Source organism: Tetrao urogallus (assembly GCF_951394365.1).
Source record: "Tetrao urogallus genome assembly, chromosome: 1".
NCBI classification, from domain to species: Eukaryota; Metazoa; Chordata; class Aves; order Galliformes; family Phasianidae; genus Tetrao; species Tetrao urogallus.
The window spans coordinates 470306-486835 of record NC_136813.1 but is presented as its reverse complement, the minus strand read 5'-3'; the positions used below and the strand labels follow the sequence as shown (position 1 = coordinate 486835).

General features: G+C 60.9%; 2 protein-coding genes across 6 annotated transcripts in view; one reads left to right on the top strand and one right to left on the bottom strand.

Annotated features, from left to right (window-relative positions):
* Window positions 1-6212, top strand: part of STIM1 (stromal interaction molecule 1) — a gene marked incomplete at both ends in the record, with an annotated part of 45250 nt that extends 39038 nt beyond the window's left edge. For all 5 annotated transcript variants that reach the window (XM_079541395.1, XM_079541394.1, XM_079541397.1 and 2 more), the window contains one exon: window positions 5693-6212. In XM_079541395.1, the coding sequence (XP_079397521.1) occupies window positions 5693-6212 (520 nt within the window). The remainder of the gene's footprint in view (window positions 1-5692) is intronic.
* Window positions 6213-7961: 1749 nt separating this feature from the next.
* On the bottom strand, window positions 7962-14856 carry LOC306949470 (sodium-dependent proline transporter-like; the record flags this gene model as incomplete). Its single annotated transcript, XM_079539370.1, has 15 exons — window positions 7962-8096; window positions 8697-8870; window positions 8979-9097; window positions 9355-9454; window positions 9563-9697; window positions 10012-10124; window positions 10214-10338; window positions 10452-10555; window positions 10652-10786; window positions 10858-10996; window positions 11101-11150; window positions 12287-12435; window positions 12529-12660; window positions 13309-13507; window positions 14791-14856. 15 exons carry the CDS (start codon window positions 14854-14856, stop codon window positions 7962-7964), a joined length of 1875 nt encoding a protein of 624 aa, XP_079395496.1.
* Between the last annotated feature and the right edge of the window lie 1674 nt (window positions 14857-16530).

The following is a 16530-nucleotide window of genomic DNA, read 5'->3' as shown; positions in this document are numbered from 1 at the left end:
AAAGCAGTGATGGAGAACTGGGCAAAGTGGAGCTGTTGCTTTGATGTTACCAACAGGCTGCGTCTGTAGCAGCTCAGCGCTCCTGGGCAGGAGGGATTTTGGGCTGCAGGGTCAGCTCAGCCCACGTGGCTGTGCTGGGGGGTGAGGAGGGCTGCCCAGAGCCCTGGCAGGGAGCTCTGCCATCCAGCAACCGCTCACTGTTTGCTTCTCTTTTGCAATTGGCTTCAGAGGATCCGGTGCGAATAAGGTCAGAGCTGGTGTGAGTTGGGAGGCTGATGTGTGTCTGTCCGTGTCACCATGGGGCTGGAGGGGCTGCAAGGCTGCCTGCACAGGGCTCTGTGTGTGTGCACAGGGTTCTTTGTGTGTGTGCAGGGCTCAGTGTGTGTGCACAGGGCTCTGTGTGTGTGTGCAGGGCTCTGTGTGTGTGCACAGGGCTGTGTGTGTGTGCAGGGCTCTGTGTGTGTGCACAGGGCTCTGTGTGTGTGCAGGGCTCTGTGTGTGTGCACAGGGCTCTGTGTGTGTGTGCATAGGGCTCTGTGTGTGTGCAGGGCTCTGTGTGTGTGCACAGGGCTCTGTGTGTGTGTGCATAGGGCTGTGTGTGTGTGCACAGGGCTCTGTGTGTGTGTGCAGGGCTCTGGTGTGTGTGCACAGGGCTCTGTGTGTGTGTGCATAGGGCTGTGTGTGTGTGCACAGGGCTCTGTGTGTGTGTGCAGGGCTCTGGTGTGTGTGTGTGCATAGGGCTCTGTGTGTGTGTGCACAGCGCTCTGTGTGTGTGCATAGGGCTCTGTGTGTGTGTGCACTGGGCTCTGTGTGTGTGTGCATAGAGCTCTGTGTGTGTGCACAGGGCTCTGTGTGTGTGTGCATAGAGCTCTGTGTGTCTGCACAGGGCTCTGTGTGTGTGTGCAGGGCTCTGTGTGTGTGTGCAGGGCTCTGGTGTGTGTGTGTGTGCATAGAGCTCTGTGTGTGTGTGCATAGGGCTCTGTGTGTGTGTGCACAGGGCTCTGTGTGTGTGCACAGGGCTCTGTGTGTGTGCGCAGGGCTCTGTGTGTGTGTGCACAGGGCTCTGTGTGTGTGCACAGGGCTCTGTGTGTGTGCACAGGGTTCTGTGTGTGTGTGCATAGGGTGCTCTGTGTGTGTGTGCACAGGGCTCTGTGTGTGTGTGCACTGGGCTCTGTGTGTGTGTGCATAGAGCTCTGTGTGTGTGTGCAGGGCTCTGGTGTGTGTGTGTGTGCGCAGGGCTCTGTGTGTGTGTGCACAGGGCTCTGTGTGTGTGCATAGGGCTCTGTGTGTGTGTGCATAGGGCTCTTTGTGTGTGTGCACAGGGCTGTGTGTGTGTGTGCATAGGGCTGTGTGTGTGTGTGCATAGGGCTGTGTGTGTGTGTGCACAGGGCTGTGTGTGTGTGTGCATAGGGCTGTGTGTGTGTGCACAGGGCTCTGTGTGTGTGTGCAGGGCTCTGGTGTGTGTGTGTGTGCATAGGGCTCTGTGTGTGTGTGCACAGGGCTCTGTGTGTGTGCATAGGGCTCTGTGTGTGTGTGGATAGAGCTCTGTGTGTCTGCACAGGGCTCTGTGTGTGTGCACAGGGCTCTGTGTGTGTGCGCAGGGCTCTGTGTGTGTGTGCACAGGGCTCTGTGTGTGCACAGGGCTCTGTGTGTGTGCACAGGGTTCTGTGTGTGTGTGCATAGGGTGCTCTGTGTGTGTGTGCATAGGGGGCTCTGTGTGTGTGTGCATAGGGCTCTTTGTGTGTGTGCACAGGGCTCTGTGTGTGTGTGCACTGGGCTCTGTGTGTGTGCATAGGGCTCTGTGTGTGTGTGCATAGGGCTCTTTGTGTGTGTGCACAGGGCTGTGTGTGTGTGTGCATAGGGCTGTGTGTGTGTGTGCACAGGGCTGTGTGTGTGTGCATAGGGCTCTGTGTGTGTGCACAGGGCTCTGTGTGTGTGCACAGGGCTCTGTGTGTGTGTGCACAGGGCTGTGTGTGTGTGCATAGAGCTCTGTGTGTGTGTGCACAGGGCTCTGTGTGTGTGTGCACAGGGTTCTGTGTGTGTGCACAGGGCTCTGTGTGTGTGTGCACAGGGCTGTGTGTGTGTGCATAGGGCTCTGTGTGTGTGTGCATAGGGCTGTGTGTGTGTGCATAGGGCTCTGTGTGTGTGTGCATAGGGCTGTGTGTGTGCACAGGGCTCTGTGTGTGTGTGCACAGGGCTCTGTGTGTGTGTGTGTGCACAGGGCTCTGTGTGTGTGTGCACAGGGCTCTGTGTGTGTGCACAGGGCTCTGTGTGTGTGTGCACAGGGCTCTGTGTGTGTGCATAGGGCTCTGTGTGTGTGTGCATAGGGCTCTGTGTGTGTGTGCATAGGGCTCTGTGTGTGTGCACAGGGCTCTGTGTGTGTGTGTGTGCATAGGGCTCTGTGTGTGTGTGCATAGAGCTCTGTGTGTGTGCACAGGGCTCTGTGTGTGTGTGCATAGGGCTGTGTGTGTGTGCATAGAGCTCTGTGTGTGTGCACAGGGCTCTGTGTGTGTGTGCATAGGGCTCTGTGTGTGTGCACAGGGCTCTGTGTGTGTGCATAGGGCTCTGTGTGTGTGCAGGGCTCTGTGTGTGTGCATAGAGCTCTGTGTGTGTGTGCATAGGGCTCTGTGTGTGTGCAGGGCTCTGTGTGTGTGTGCATAGGGCTCTGTGTGTGTGTGCATAGGGCTCTGTGTGTGTGTGCACAGGGCTCTGTGTGTGTGTGCATAGAGCTCTGTGTGTGTGTGCACAGGGCTCTGTGTGTGTGCACAGGGCTCTGTGTGTGTGTGCAGGGCTCTGTGTGTGTGTGCATAGGGCTCTGTGTGTGTGTGCAGGGCTCTGTGTGTGTGTGCATAGAGCTCTGTGTGTGTGTGCATAGGGCTCTGTGTGTGTGCACAGGGCTCTCTGTGCACAGGGGTTTCTGCTCACCGGTGCTGGCTCTCCATGGTAGCAGTGGGGAACGGGGCAGGTTGGGCTGTGAGACCCCAACTAGGAGGGGAGGCAGCAGCTGAGGGAAAAGCAGAGAGGCTGCAGTTTGCTCTGTGTCAGAGCAGTGCTGAGCACAGCAGCCACACACTGCAGCAGGAGCCCATTGCAGGAGCTCATCCCGCGGACTGCAGGGCTGAGCAGCCCGTATTTCTTTTCTCTTGTCCTCCCATCCTCTCCTCTCTTCCTCCATCCCCACCAGCCCTTCCTTCTGCCATGGTTCGCTCTCTGCTTCTTTTGCTCACCGAATGCAGCACATCCACATCTCCCTGCTGGCTCCCATTCCTCGCGGGCGGTTTGGATTCCTGTAGCAGTGATGGAGGAGGCGCAGATGGGAGCAGGGAGGGCAGATGGAGCAGAGCAGAGCGCGGCTCCTGCCTGCAGGCTGCTTAAATCTGCCCCAGCCCATCATGTGAGCACAGCCAGCTGCACACAAAGGAAACACCAGAGGTGCCCGGGTCTCTCCGTGCTCAGATCTGAGTTCAGGAAAGGCAGCAGGTGGTGGCTTTGCCATAGCACAGGAATGCTCAGCGGCACCTTCCAGCTCTGTGCTCTGCACCCAGCCCTGGCAGCACGCTGCCCTCACAGCTGCAGGCAGCATTTCCTGTGGAAAATCTATGGGCAGCAGCAGGAACTGTGCCAGCCCTGTCAGCTGAGCCTCAGCTCTGTGTCCTCTGTGCCAGCCCTCTTTCTTGGCAGGGCAGCGTGTGCCTGTTGTCACATCCCCACGGACAGCACCAGTGTCACATCCCCACGGCTACTGCTTGGTGTCACATCCCCCGCATGGCCCTGCTGTCACATCCCCACGGATGGTGCTTGGCTTGGTCACATCCCCATGGACAGCCCCGATGTCACATCCCCACAGACGGCCCTGGTCTTACTTGCCTGTGGACAGCCCCGGTGCCACATACCCATGGATACTGCCTGATGTCACATCCCACACATGGTCCTGGTGTCACATCCCCATGGATGGTGCTTGGTGTCACATCCCTATGGATACCACCTGGTGTCGCATCCCCACGGACAGCCTCAGCATCACTTCCTTATGCGAGCCCTGGTCTCACATCCCCACGGATAACCCTGATCTCACATCCCTGTGCACAGCTCTGGCCCCAGGACCATGCCGGGCTCCTTCCTCCTGCCCACAGTTTGCACTCCACCGATCAGGGGGGCATCCCACAGTGCTGACAGCAGTAGAACCACAGCAGTGGCCCCTCTGTGCCACCAGTGGAGGTGACACCCCTGAGGTGACATCCCTGCCTGTGTCCTCGGCATCACCCCTGCTGTGAGCACAGAGCAGCTGTCCCGGCTCAGGTTTCCATCGCGTGCAGTTGGAGGCAGAGCGCCCTGCGGCCCCACAGGATGTTCCCCGCCTGCTGGCTGTGATGTTGTGGCTGCTGTTGTCTCATGGGTTAAGAACGGCCCCTCGGGAAGGAGGAGCAGAGGCTCTGCATCGCCTCGTGGGTGCTGCGTCAGCTCAGGGGTGCTGTGTCACCTCGCGGACGCTGCAGGGTGCAGCTCCTATTCTTGCTGCAGAATCCCTCTCGTTTGAAAGGACACCTCTTGCACCGGACACCTCGGTGCTTACAAAGCCTGGGTGGGCTTTAGAAGAGAAGGACGCTTGGTGCCCTTATCGCTTCGAGGTGCAGAGCAGCAGGCGTTGCAGCTGAGCTCACTTCTTCCAGGCTGCAGTGGCTGACAGTGTTTGGGTGAACTTCATGGAGCCTTGAAGGCTGGAAAGACCCCCAGGCCACCCTGCTGTGCCCACTGCCCACAGCCCTCACTGCCCCACCTGAGCACCGCCAGGGATGGTGACCCCCCTATCCTTGGGTAGCCGTGCCGGTGCGTCGCCACTCTTTCCAAGAGGAAATTGTTCCTCATCCCCAACCCCTCGTCCCCAACCTGACCCCGTTGTTACGCAGGGCTCAGCCCCACATCCACGTTCTTTTTCATGGCTTTGTTCCCAAATGCCTTTGTTACCATTGCAGAGCTCTGTGCTGTGAGGGCCGCCCCACCATTGGCACAGTGCTGTTGGGTGACCCACAGCGATCTGCTTGTGGCCTCTCCCATCTGTGCCCTTTCATACAGTGCTGCCAGGTCCATTGGGGACACCTGGGGACACCACGCCGTGATGTGCCCTGAGGGGCAGAGGGTGTGGGGCAGCAGTGCGCGGCTCCGTCCATTGAGGACATGGGTCAGTGGGGGCAGTGGGAGAGCGCTGCGGCTTCCCCTGCCCTGGGGACCCCTTCCCCACTTTGGAAAGAAGCCATTCAGGGCAGCAGAGCAGCATTGCATTGCTTTTGGCACTGCAGGAGGAAGGCACCGGGCGGGGGCACAAACCACTGGGCTGCAGGGCTGGGTGGGGGGCGCGGGCTGGGCTGCAGCCCCCCATGGGGCTGGGGTCGGTCCATGGGTGCAGGGCTGGGCTGAGGGCCGGGGGGGCTCGGGCCCAACTGCGGGGCTGGGGCTGCACTCCTGAGCTCAGGGCCGCTGCCGTGGGTCGGGGGTCTCCGTGCCACAGCTGCGCTCCGGCCGTGCCTGCGCCCTGCGTGCGGACAACGGGGCCCCATCCCGGGTCCCTGCAGTGCCTGCGGGGATGTGCAGAGGACGGAGCTCAGGGGAAGGTGCAGGCCCAGCTCCCATCCCTCTGCTGCGGTGCCACCCGCTCGGTCCGGGTGCTGCTAACCGTCCGTCCATCCTCTCCATGCAGAGACCTGACGCGCTGCGACTCCGAGTCGTCCATCCCGCACCTGAGCGAAGCCCAGCGCCTGCCCAGCGCTGCTCCCAAGCTGCTGGCCGCCCGGCCCGCTCTGCTCACCCGATCCATCGAGGATGCCGGATCCGGGCACACCCCAAACGGAGGCAGCCGACACGTGGAGCCCCCCGGCCCGGAGCGACCGTCCGAGAGCCCCTCGGTGATAAAGAAGATGATGATGGTGAACCACGGCATGGAGAAATCCTCCAGCCTGGGGGAGATCGGCCACCCGGCGGCCTCCAAGCACAGCCACTCGGATTCCTCGCGGTCGCACAGCCCCAGCTCCACCGACCCCGACACCCCGTCCCCCATCTCTGACTGCCGGCCCAACAGCTCCAAGAGCACCCGCATCCCGCAGCTGGCTGCCAAGAAGGGCGCAGGGGATGAGGACGGCAGCCTGACGGGCGACGAGATCGACCCGGGCCAGAGCAAGAAAAAGTTCCCCCTAAAGATCTTCAAGAAGCCCAGGAAATAGAGGGGGAGGGCGGAGGAATCCCACGGAGCGACCCGCTGGCACCGGGGGAGCGCGCCCGGCCCCGGGCATTGGGAACCGCGTCCCCGCGGCGAGAGGAGCTATTTAAACTTATTTATTGGCCGGGCTGAGAAGCCAGAAGGCATCTGCACCCCCCGAAGGCGACAGCCGCCCTGTCTCACCCCCCCCTCCCCGTCGCTGTAGTCCCCGGCTTTGCTGTGCATGGCTTCCAGTTATCCGCCTCCGCTCGGCCACACGGCGTATTTGGGTTTGGTTTCAATGAGCTTTTATTTGTATTTTTCTATTTTGTACCTTTTCTTTTTTCGGTTCTTCTGCCTCCGCCGCCCTGCGCACAGTCGGGGCGCTGGGGGTCCGGGGGGGTGGGGGGGGTTGGGGGGATGGATGCCCTCCTGGCTCCCGATGGGCAGAGAGCACTCTGAGCCCCCTCCCCGTGGTGCTGCGCTGCCCAGCAGCGTTATCCCGCTCGCACCCAGCAGTGCTGCCCGCTGGGGTCACCGGGGATGGAGCTGGGGCTCAGCAGCCGCCCGTAGCTCCGTCTGCCTGCCTGGAGAGGGCCGGGTTGGGCTCGGCTTCAGGGTCGGGGACGGCGCAGATGGATGGCCGCACCGTGGGGTGGGCTGTGTGCCCCACATAACGGGGTGAGCGGAGACCCAGCAGGTCCTGAGGCTGCTGGAGCTGCTGTGCTCAGGGCTGATCTCTGCCCTGGCGCTCACTGCCCTGCCCGGCCCCCCGCACAGCACCGCTATGGGGGGCGGCTGCTGCCCCGAGGCCGACCCAGAGCCGCTGAGCGCAGAGGTGAGGGGACGCCGGCAGCCTCTGGGGCCGTGCTTTGTGCCAGAGTGACACGTCCACATCCATCGCCAAGACGGAAGGGCTGTAAAGGTGTTTTTTTCGTTCCGTAGGTGGTAGTTAGACGATGACGCTGTTGCTTTGAGATAAGTGAAAATTTCCTCTCAATGACTTTTAAGTGCCTGCAGTGCCCAAGGCTGCGCTCCGGGCGCTGCTCCCGGAAGGGGGAGGGGGGGGGGGGGGGGGGGGGGGGGTCGAAGATCCACGGAGCGGAACTGGTGGTGACGCCTCTGCCAACTCGATTTATTTTATTTTTGGGCCATTTCATAAAACTTTTAAATCCAATAAAGCATGTAGTCTATTTTACGAGCAGGCGCCTGCTGTGCTCTCTATTCCTGCCCTGCAGAGGTGGGGTCCCGGCTGGGAGGGTCGAGGCAGGGCTGGGTGCCCACAGGAAAGATGGATGGACACCGGGACCGGGCTGAGGACGCCACCTAGGAGCGCCCAGGCAGCCTCCAAGGAAGGCTGTGCCACATGGGCTTATCCCCACTTGTCCTGTCCAGCAGTGTGTGGGGATGGCGAGCTGGAAAGGAGCATCGCTGCTCGCTGCAGCCCCTGAAGCTCCAGGCTCACCCTTGGGCCATCCCAGCCCCGGGCTCAGGATGTGCACAGGGCCACGCAGAGGTGGCTGCTGCGGGCAGAACGCTGCCAGCCCCACTGGGTCCATGCAGCTGCCCCAAAGCGCTCAGAGGAGACGGTGCCCACAAGGGCCAGCAAGGGACTGGAGCGCAGCCCGCACCGCCAGCCCTGCTCATAGAGAATCCCTTGGAGGCGCCTTTTGGAGCTCACAGAACGTTTCCAGGAAAGAGGATTAAAATCCACGCTGGGATCAGTGATCACCAACCTCTGGGACGCGTCCCCACGGCGCTGCCCGGCGCCGGTTCAGCTCTCGCTGTGCGGCGGTGTGGTGAAGTCGCTGCTGCTCAGGGTGATGGTGAAAGGCATCTCGATGATGGCCTCGGTGCTGGCAGCGGCCCTCCCCCAGGAGTGGAGGGGCTGCATGGCTTTCTGGAAGCGCTGCGGGGGTGCGAGGGTGGGAAACTGCTGCACAGTTGTCCAGCCCCCACTCTGCATCCAGACCTCGTGGCTTCAGCCCCTTTTCTCTCTTGGGGAGGGGAGAGCATCACCCCCGGTCTGTTACTGCCCTCTCTGTCCCTGTCTCCAGCAGTGGGTCAGCCCCTGCTCTGCCCCTGTCACTGTTCCCATCCCCATCTCAACCCCATCCCCATGTCTGCATTCCTGTCTTTCTCCCCACCCCCATCCCCATCCCCATCCCCACCCCCATCCCATTTCCATCCCATCCCCACCCCCATCCCCATCCCCACCCCCATCCCATTTCCATCCCATCCCCATCCCCATCCCCATCCCATCCCCATCCCCACCCCCATCCCCATCCCCACCCCCATCCCATCCCCATCCCATCTCCATCCCATCCCCATCCCTTCCCCACCCCCATCCTAGCACCATCCCCACCCCCATCCCATCCTCATCCCCATTCCATCCTGACCCTCATCCCATCCCACCCCTATTCCACCCCCATCCCCACTTCCACCCCATCTCCATTCTGTCCCTATCCCCATTCCACCCCATCCCCCAGCCTGCCCACTTCACACTCACATCTCTCACTGTCCCAGTCTGGTGGCACAGAGCCACGATGGCACCGATGGGGATCTGCACACAGCTGAGGACGCCCATGCAGACACCCAAGCTGGTGCCCCACGCTGGGAACTCATAGGTGCCGTAGCGCAGGGGAACGTTGTACATGTCCAGGAACGTGAAGATGAGTGTGAACTGTGAGGATGGAGCGGGCAGCAGTGCGGTGAAGGCACCGTGGGGACATCAGGGCCACCCGGGCTGCCCCCCTGACCGAGAGGAGCTCAGGCAGTGCCCAACACTTACCAGCAGCAGGCAGGGGGTGAAGAAGACCCAGCACACCTTGAAGCAGCCCAGCACACGGCTGTACCACGGCGGGCAGCGGCAGATCATGGTCACAATGTCACAGCAGAACCTCTGAACGCCTGTGGGACACGGGGTCACAGCCAGCCCCCCGCCCCAGCAGGGCTCTGTGCCAGGCACCCACAGCCCCTGTGCCCCCCCCCCAGGACATCAGGATGGTGCTGGGCGCTGAGCGGCCCCCCATGTGGGTGGGCAGTGCTGAAACCGCTTCCCAGGGTGCAGGGAAGATCACAGCCCAGCTCTGCTCCATGGAACCCCTCAGTTCCACTCCGTGGAGCCCCCCCAGTTCTGCTCCTTGGAGCCCCCCACCTCCGCTCACCATAGCAGGAGGCGATGCCGATGCACATGAGGAGGGTGATGATGATCAGCCCGAAGCTGGTGCTGTAGGTGTCAATGAGGGTGAACCAGAAGATGCCACCCTATGAGTGGGCAGGTGATGGGGTCAGCACTGGGATCCATACAGGGGGGCGGGCCCTCTGTGCCCCCAGGACAACCCCCAGGATGCATCCAGCATGGGCCCCACGCACCTGGGTGACGAGGAGGAGCCCCAGGAGGTAGAAGGAGAAGCAGAGCACAGCCAGGAACGTCACCTTCCTCTTCCCCTCCCGCAGGGATGGGAACTCATCCATGATGGTGGTCGTGATGGCCTCAACGTTCCCAAACTGAGGGACAGGGATGTCAAGGGGGTGGCAGGAAACCCACCCTCACCAGGATGGTCCCCGCAGCACCCTTGTCCCCATTGCACTGAGCACACGTGGCCTTGGGCGCAGCCCCACCAGGGGCACGTAGCAGCCTCACCTCCCTGGGTGGACCCACTGGCTCTGCATCCCACCCCAGCGGCAGCCCCACACGCACAGAGCTCCCCAGCCCCACGTTCTGTGCACATTTTGCCTCCTGCATGCCGAGGTCAGGGTGTACCTGGCACCACAAGGCCAGGCACAGGGCGGGACAGGGGACTTCCCAGTGTGACAATCACCAAAGTGTCCACTCCCAGCATGAAGAGCATCAGGAAGAAGAGGATGGACCAGAACGGGGAACCAGGCAGCAGGGAGAGCGCCTCAGGGTACGCCACGAACGCCAGCCCAGGGCCTGCAGGATGGAGCCATCAGGATGAGGGAGAACACCGTGGTGCTCAGCAGCATCCCCTCACACAGCACCCCGTGTCTCCAAAACCACACCAGACTCAGCGACGCTGCCCACGGGGATGTCCCTCTTCAAGGCCATGTGTCCCAGCACCGAGAAGATGGCGAAGCCGGCCAAGAAACTGGTGCAGCAGTTCCCGATGGCGATGACCAGGGTGTCCCTGCCAGGGAGAGCATCTCTACCCCACATCCACGGGGAGGACGGAGTGGGGCACCCCGCTGGGGCCACGCATCCCCAGGAAACACACGTCCCCTGCGCCCACCCCCAACTCACCGAACGACGTTGTTGTCAAACTTGTTGTAGGAGGCCATGGAGAGCAGCCCCCCGAAGCCGATGCCCAGCGAGTAGAAGATCTGCGAGGCTGCATCGCTCCATACCTGGGGGCACGAGGCCACGGGGGGCTGTCGGGTCCCACCCACCCCCACTGCCCCCATCTGGGGGTCTCACAGCGCCCGGCCCCGGCGTGGCGTTACCTGCGCGCTCAGCAGCTTGCTCCAATCCGAGGAGAGGTAGAAGCGGACGCCATCGAGGGAGCCGGGCAGCGTGGCCCCACGGATGATGAGGATGAGGAGGATCAGGTAGGGGAAGGTGGCCGTGATGTACACCACCTGCACAGGGCACAGCTCAGCCCCGCTCTGCTGGCTCAGCATCCCCAGCCGTGCCCCCCCCCCCCGCTCACCTTGCCTGAGCTGTGGATGCCCCCCAGCATGCACAGGAAGACCACGATCCAGGCTGCCAGCAGACACAGTGCAAGCAGCCACTGCACTGAGCCGGGGTCACCAAGGCCAGAGCTGTGTGTCACTCCCAGCACCTGCTCACTGAGGTGTGGGGATGGCAGTCAGTGGGACGGGGATGCTGAATCCCTGAGCCCCCACGCTGTGGGACCAGGGGGGAAGGAGCCAGCTTGCTTCCGCCAACTTACTTCCAGAAAGCCTCACTGGCACTGGTATGGGTAGCACTCCCTGATGCATTCTGCAAGATACCATCATCATCACCACCACCACCATCATCATCATCACCATCACCACCATCATCGTCATCACCATCATCATCATCACCATCATCATCACCATCATCACCACCACCATCAACATCATCACCACCATCATCAACATCATCACCACCACCACCATCAACATCATCACCACCATCATCATCATCACCACCACCACCATCATCATCATCATCACCACCATCATCATTATCATCACCACCACCACCATCAGCAGCATCACCATCATCATCAACATCACCACCACCATCAACATCATCACCACCATCATCAACATCATCACCACCATCATCATCACCACCACCACCATCATCATCATCACCACCATCATCATCATCACCACCATCATCATCATCACCATCATCATTATCATCACCACCACCACCATCAGCAGCATCATCACCATCATCAACATCACCACCATCATCAACATCATCATCACCACCACCACCATCAACATCATCACCACCATCATCATCACCACCACCACCATCATCATCATCACCATCATCATTATCATCACCACCACCACCATCAGCAGCACCACCACCATCATCAACATCACCACCACCATCAACATCATCACCACCACCATCAACATCATCACCACCATCATCATCACCACCACCACCATCATCATCATCACTATCATCATTATCATCACCACCACCACCATCATCATCACCACCACCACCATCAACATCTTCACCACCACCATCATCATCATCACCACCGTCATCAACATCACCACCATCACCACAGTCATCACCCCCACCACCACCATCATCATCACCACCACCGCCATCAGCAGCATCACCACCATCATCATCACCACGGCCACTCCCATCATCATCATCATCACCACCACCACTATCAAAACCATCACCATCATCACCACTCCCACCTCTCCCACCACCATCACCAGCACCATCACCACCCCTCCCATCATCACCCCCCTCATCATCACCCCCCTCCAACCCTCCCTGGCCCTGGTCCCAGCCTGATCTGCTGCCCCTTCCCCAGCTGCAGGTAAAGCCTGACCCTGAGGGATCCCCATCCCCGGATCCCCGTCCCATTCCTGCTCAGGGCTGCCAACCTGGCAGAGCTCGGCGTTCCGGGGGGCATCGCAGGACCAGGGCAGGGGGCTCTGGAAGGATGAGCCCAGGTAGTAGAACGCCCATGCGATGATGACATTGTAGTAGATGGACACCAGGGAGGACACCACCATCATGCCCACACCAACACCTGCACCGGGGAGAGGGGCTGCTCCGTGCCTGCCTCCGAGGGGCTGGGAGCTGAGAGGGGTGTGGGGAGAGGCGCCCTTGATGCTGGGCCTACCTTGCAGGATGGGGCAGCACTTCCAGACGGTGATGGGCCCCGCGGCCCCGTACTGCCCCAGGCTCAGCTCCATCAGGAAGAGGGGCAGCCCCACCAGGAGCAGCATGAGGAAGTAGGGGATGAGGAAGACGCCTGGCAGGAGGAGAGGGGCAGTGAGACCGGGGATGGCCAGAGGAGACAACAGGTCCTGCAACCCCCCAGGAGATGGGCACAGGGCAGGGAAAGGCCCAGAGAGCTGTGAGCACCCATCCCTGGCACTTATTGCATGAGGCCTCAGGTGGGGTTTTGGGCCCCTGGACTATGGGAGATGTTCCTGCCCGTGAAGGGGGGTGGGTGGTATTCAAGTCCCTTCCCACCCGGACCAGGAGCTGCGTGGATGTGAAGCCCAAAGGGCAGCGTGGGCTCCTGCTGCCCATCCCAGCCCCAGGGAACGCCCAGCTGCGTGCACCTCTTCTTCCCCACTGCACCGCACAGAGCACGGAGTGCTGGCAGTGGGGCCACTGGGGATGAATGGAGGGACGGACACACCGACCCCACACCCATGCCCTGAAGCAGAGCAGCATCCGCAGCCCTGCCCTGGGGCCAAATTCCTCAGTGAAGGCAAGGTGCAAAGCTCGGCCCAGCTGCAGTGCTGGGCACATCCTCATTCCTGCATGGCACCATGGAGCCAACTTGGGCACCCTGCACCTCGCAGTGGGGTTAAAGCAGTGGGGCCAGAGGGCAGCACAGCACCCCAAGGCCCCCGAGCAAACCGAGCCCCAGTGCAGGGGCAGCACCCACCTCCTCCATTGCGGTAGCACAGGTAGGGGAAGCGCCAGACGTTGCCCAGCCCCACGCAGTAGCCCAGGCAGGAGAGCAGGAAGGTGTGCTGCCCGGCCCAGGTGTCACGGGGTGGGTTGGGGGCCGGGCTCCCCGCTGGAGCTGGGGGCTCTGCACCAGGCTGGGGGGTGATCGGATCCTGCGTCTGGAAGACGTTCACCTGCAGAGGAACAAAGAATTGGGAACGCGTGCCCGAGATCACAGCAGAGCAGAGGAGGATGAGGAGGATGGGTGAGGAAGAAGCATCGCTGCGCACACAGTGCCAAGATCAGGGTTCTGGCTCAGGGCGGTGTGCAGGGGCCGCTCCGTGCCCAGCTCACATGCAGACAGGACTTGGGATGAGCAGGACAAGGGCTGGGGTTCTTTGGTCTGCACCACTCCTCCCTAACAATGCGACGGGCCATAGGGAAAGCGACCTGCATCCAGCTGCATGGAAAGCACTCTTGCAGCTCTGCAGTCCCCAGAGGTTGCAGAAACCCCAAAATCCAGCACGTACCTCCCTGCAGGCAGCAGAGCAGCCATGAGCAGCTGTGCTCGTGGCATCATGCAGCGCTGCAGGGTGATGCTGTGGGGTGCCCTGGGATGTGGGCATTTGGGATGCTCAGAGTCTCTGCAGGGCACTCCTGGCTGCTCTGGTGCAAAGTTCATGGCATTTCCCTCAGTGCCAGTGCCAATGTGGGGCTGTGCCTCACACAGAGCCACCCATGTGCCCGTGAGATAACAGTGCTGCACCGACTGACTGGGTGACATAAACAAACTGCAGATTGCAGGAATCGTGCCACCGAGACAAGGCCACAGGGAGGGCTCTGCCCTTTGCCTGGTGCTGCGTCAGAGCCGTCCGGGAAGCACAGCGTGGGGATGCCCCATGTGATTACAGGAGCCAGGCCAAGCACGGAAACCAGGGGGCACCTAAGCCTGGGGTGCTGCTGCTGCACTTTGCACACCCACCCAATGCACCCACATCCCAGCCACGGGGTCACAGCATGAGGCATTGCGTGAAGAAAGCAGGGAAGGCAGTGGGGGCATTTCAGCCCTCTGCGGATGCTCAGGTTTCTGCTGGGCATCAGCTCCTCCAAGCTCAGAGCTGGGCACAGCAGACACAGCCTGCCTGGGTGGGTGGATGGGTGGGAGCCCCACATCCAGCACAGCACCCATCATTCTGAGAACCTCACAGCTGTGCCCTGTGGGGATGGGGGCACCTCCTGATGGCAGCGGGGCTGCCCCCAAGGCTTCCCACCGCTGCAGAGCCTGAGGGACAAAGCGCTGCATGGGGACAAACCCCCAAGCGATCCGAGCGTCTCCCCAGCGCTGCTCCCAGCAGAACTCATTGCGGGCACCCAGCCTCCGTGGGGCTGGGGAAAGGGGGACCTGCACCCAGTGGGCTCCCAGTGCTGGGAGCAAGGTCGGGACAGTGCAAGGATGTCCCCAGGGCCCCAGTCCTACCGTGGGCTCCGTTGGTGCGGCGGGGGCCGGGAGCCCCGTTGCGTGGAGATCCCCGCTGCGCGGCATTTCCTTCTGCAGGGTGTGCTGTGCTCACCTGTGCCAGGTGCAGCTCCGCCCCATCTCACTGTGCACCCAGGTCCTGCCAGCCCTCAGGCAGCCGTGGCTGCGTGGTCCCTCCATGCTACTCATCCCCTAGCTGTGAGCTGTGGAGCCAAGGTGCGTGCTGGGGCGGCCAGCTGCAGCTCCAAGCTTCTGTCGGGTCGTGGTTTCACGCTGCGCTCCTGGGCTGAGACACGCAGGAGAGCATCCCTGTGCCCTGACAGAATCATAGAAACACCAAGGTTGGAAAAGGCCTCCAAGATCATCCAGTCCAACCATCCGCCCATCACTGATAGCTCTCACTAAACCACATCCCTCAACACAACGTCCAAACGTTTCTTGAACTCCTCCAGGGTTGGTGAACCCACCACCTCCCTGGGCAGCACATTGCAGTGCCAGGAGAGCACCAGGAGAGGTGACGAGCTCCCAGCCTGTGCTGCAGGCATGAGGGCATAAGGAGGAGGGGAGAGTGGTACTAAAGGATGCAGGGATCCTCTGCGCCCTCCAGGCTGGACATCAGCCCAGCATGAGGAAGGAGCTGTGTTGAGAACCTCCCGTTCCAGGTGATGTTTGCTGGTTGCATCCCCCAAAACATCCATCATTGTCCCCCTGCTTTCCCAGCTGGTCTCTGGAAAATCACCCAGAGCAACAAGGAGCAGGGAAACGGGCTCTGCATCAGCAGCTGGAAGAGAGCAGAGGTTAAAGCTGCGCTCTACCCGTGAAGCATTTCTCCTACAGCACCCCATTCCAGCACAGAGCCATCTGCTCTCGGCGTCTCTACCTCCAATCCAGGGACACTGGGTCAGACCGCTGCCCTGCTCTGCATACAGCTCCTGTCCATCCCTGTGTTACGTGCATTTTTCACGGGCAGAGCTCTGGCTGTGCCTCACTTTGGCCATGCCCACGATGCTCCATGTGGGGTTGTCTGACCTCTGAACGGAGCAGGTCCTTCACAGCCTGGAAATACCCCTGGAGCCAGGCCTACCCCCCACCGCCAGGAAGGGAGAAGGGAGGATGACCTCCAATCCAAATTTGGCTCTTCTCATCCAAGAGCACCTCTGCAGGATGGGAATCGGGCTGGAGCTGCCCAGTGTCCATGAGCTGGAGACCCTGAAGGAACACAGGAAGTCTTTGTGGGTTGACTGCAACTGAATTCATGTGAGTAAAAGGGAACCGAAGAAGACGGAGCCGTTCTCTTGGTGAGGGTGGTTGCCTTCATCCCATGCCATCCACCAGGAGCTGCTGTGGTCCTGGGGCAGCGCGATGTCCTGCAGCTTGCAGGAGAGCAGTCTGCAAACAAGCAGCATCTCCACAGATGGGTCTGGGCCAAGGAATTAAATGTAATTCCAACCAAAAGAGGGAAGTGAAGAGGTGTTTTCAGGTTGGGTCATTTTGGTGGCCTTGTTTATTGCACTGCCTTGTGAAAAGTTGCCCTGAGAGACACATTATTGAAAGTGGGACATTAGCACAGTGTGTAAAGATGCACAGAACAACCAAGATGTGGAGGACGAGAATTTTCCATCCTATTTTCTCCTCATAGAGCAAATCCCATAAGAAACCACGCAAGAGATAAGATGCTCACAACTTCCCCTGTAGCCCAGAGGCATTCAGACCCCAGGTCCAGGGAGGCTCCATGTTAGG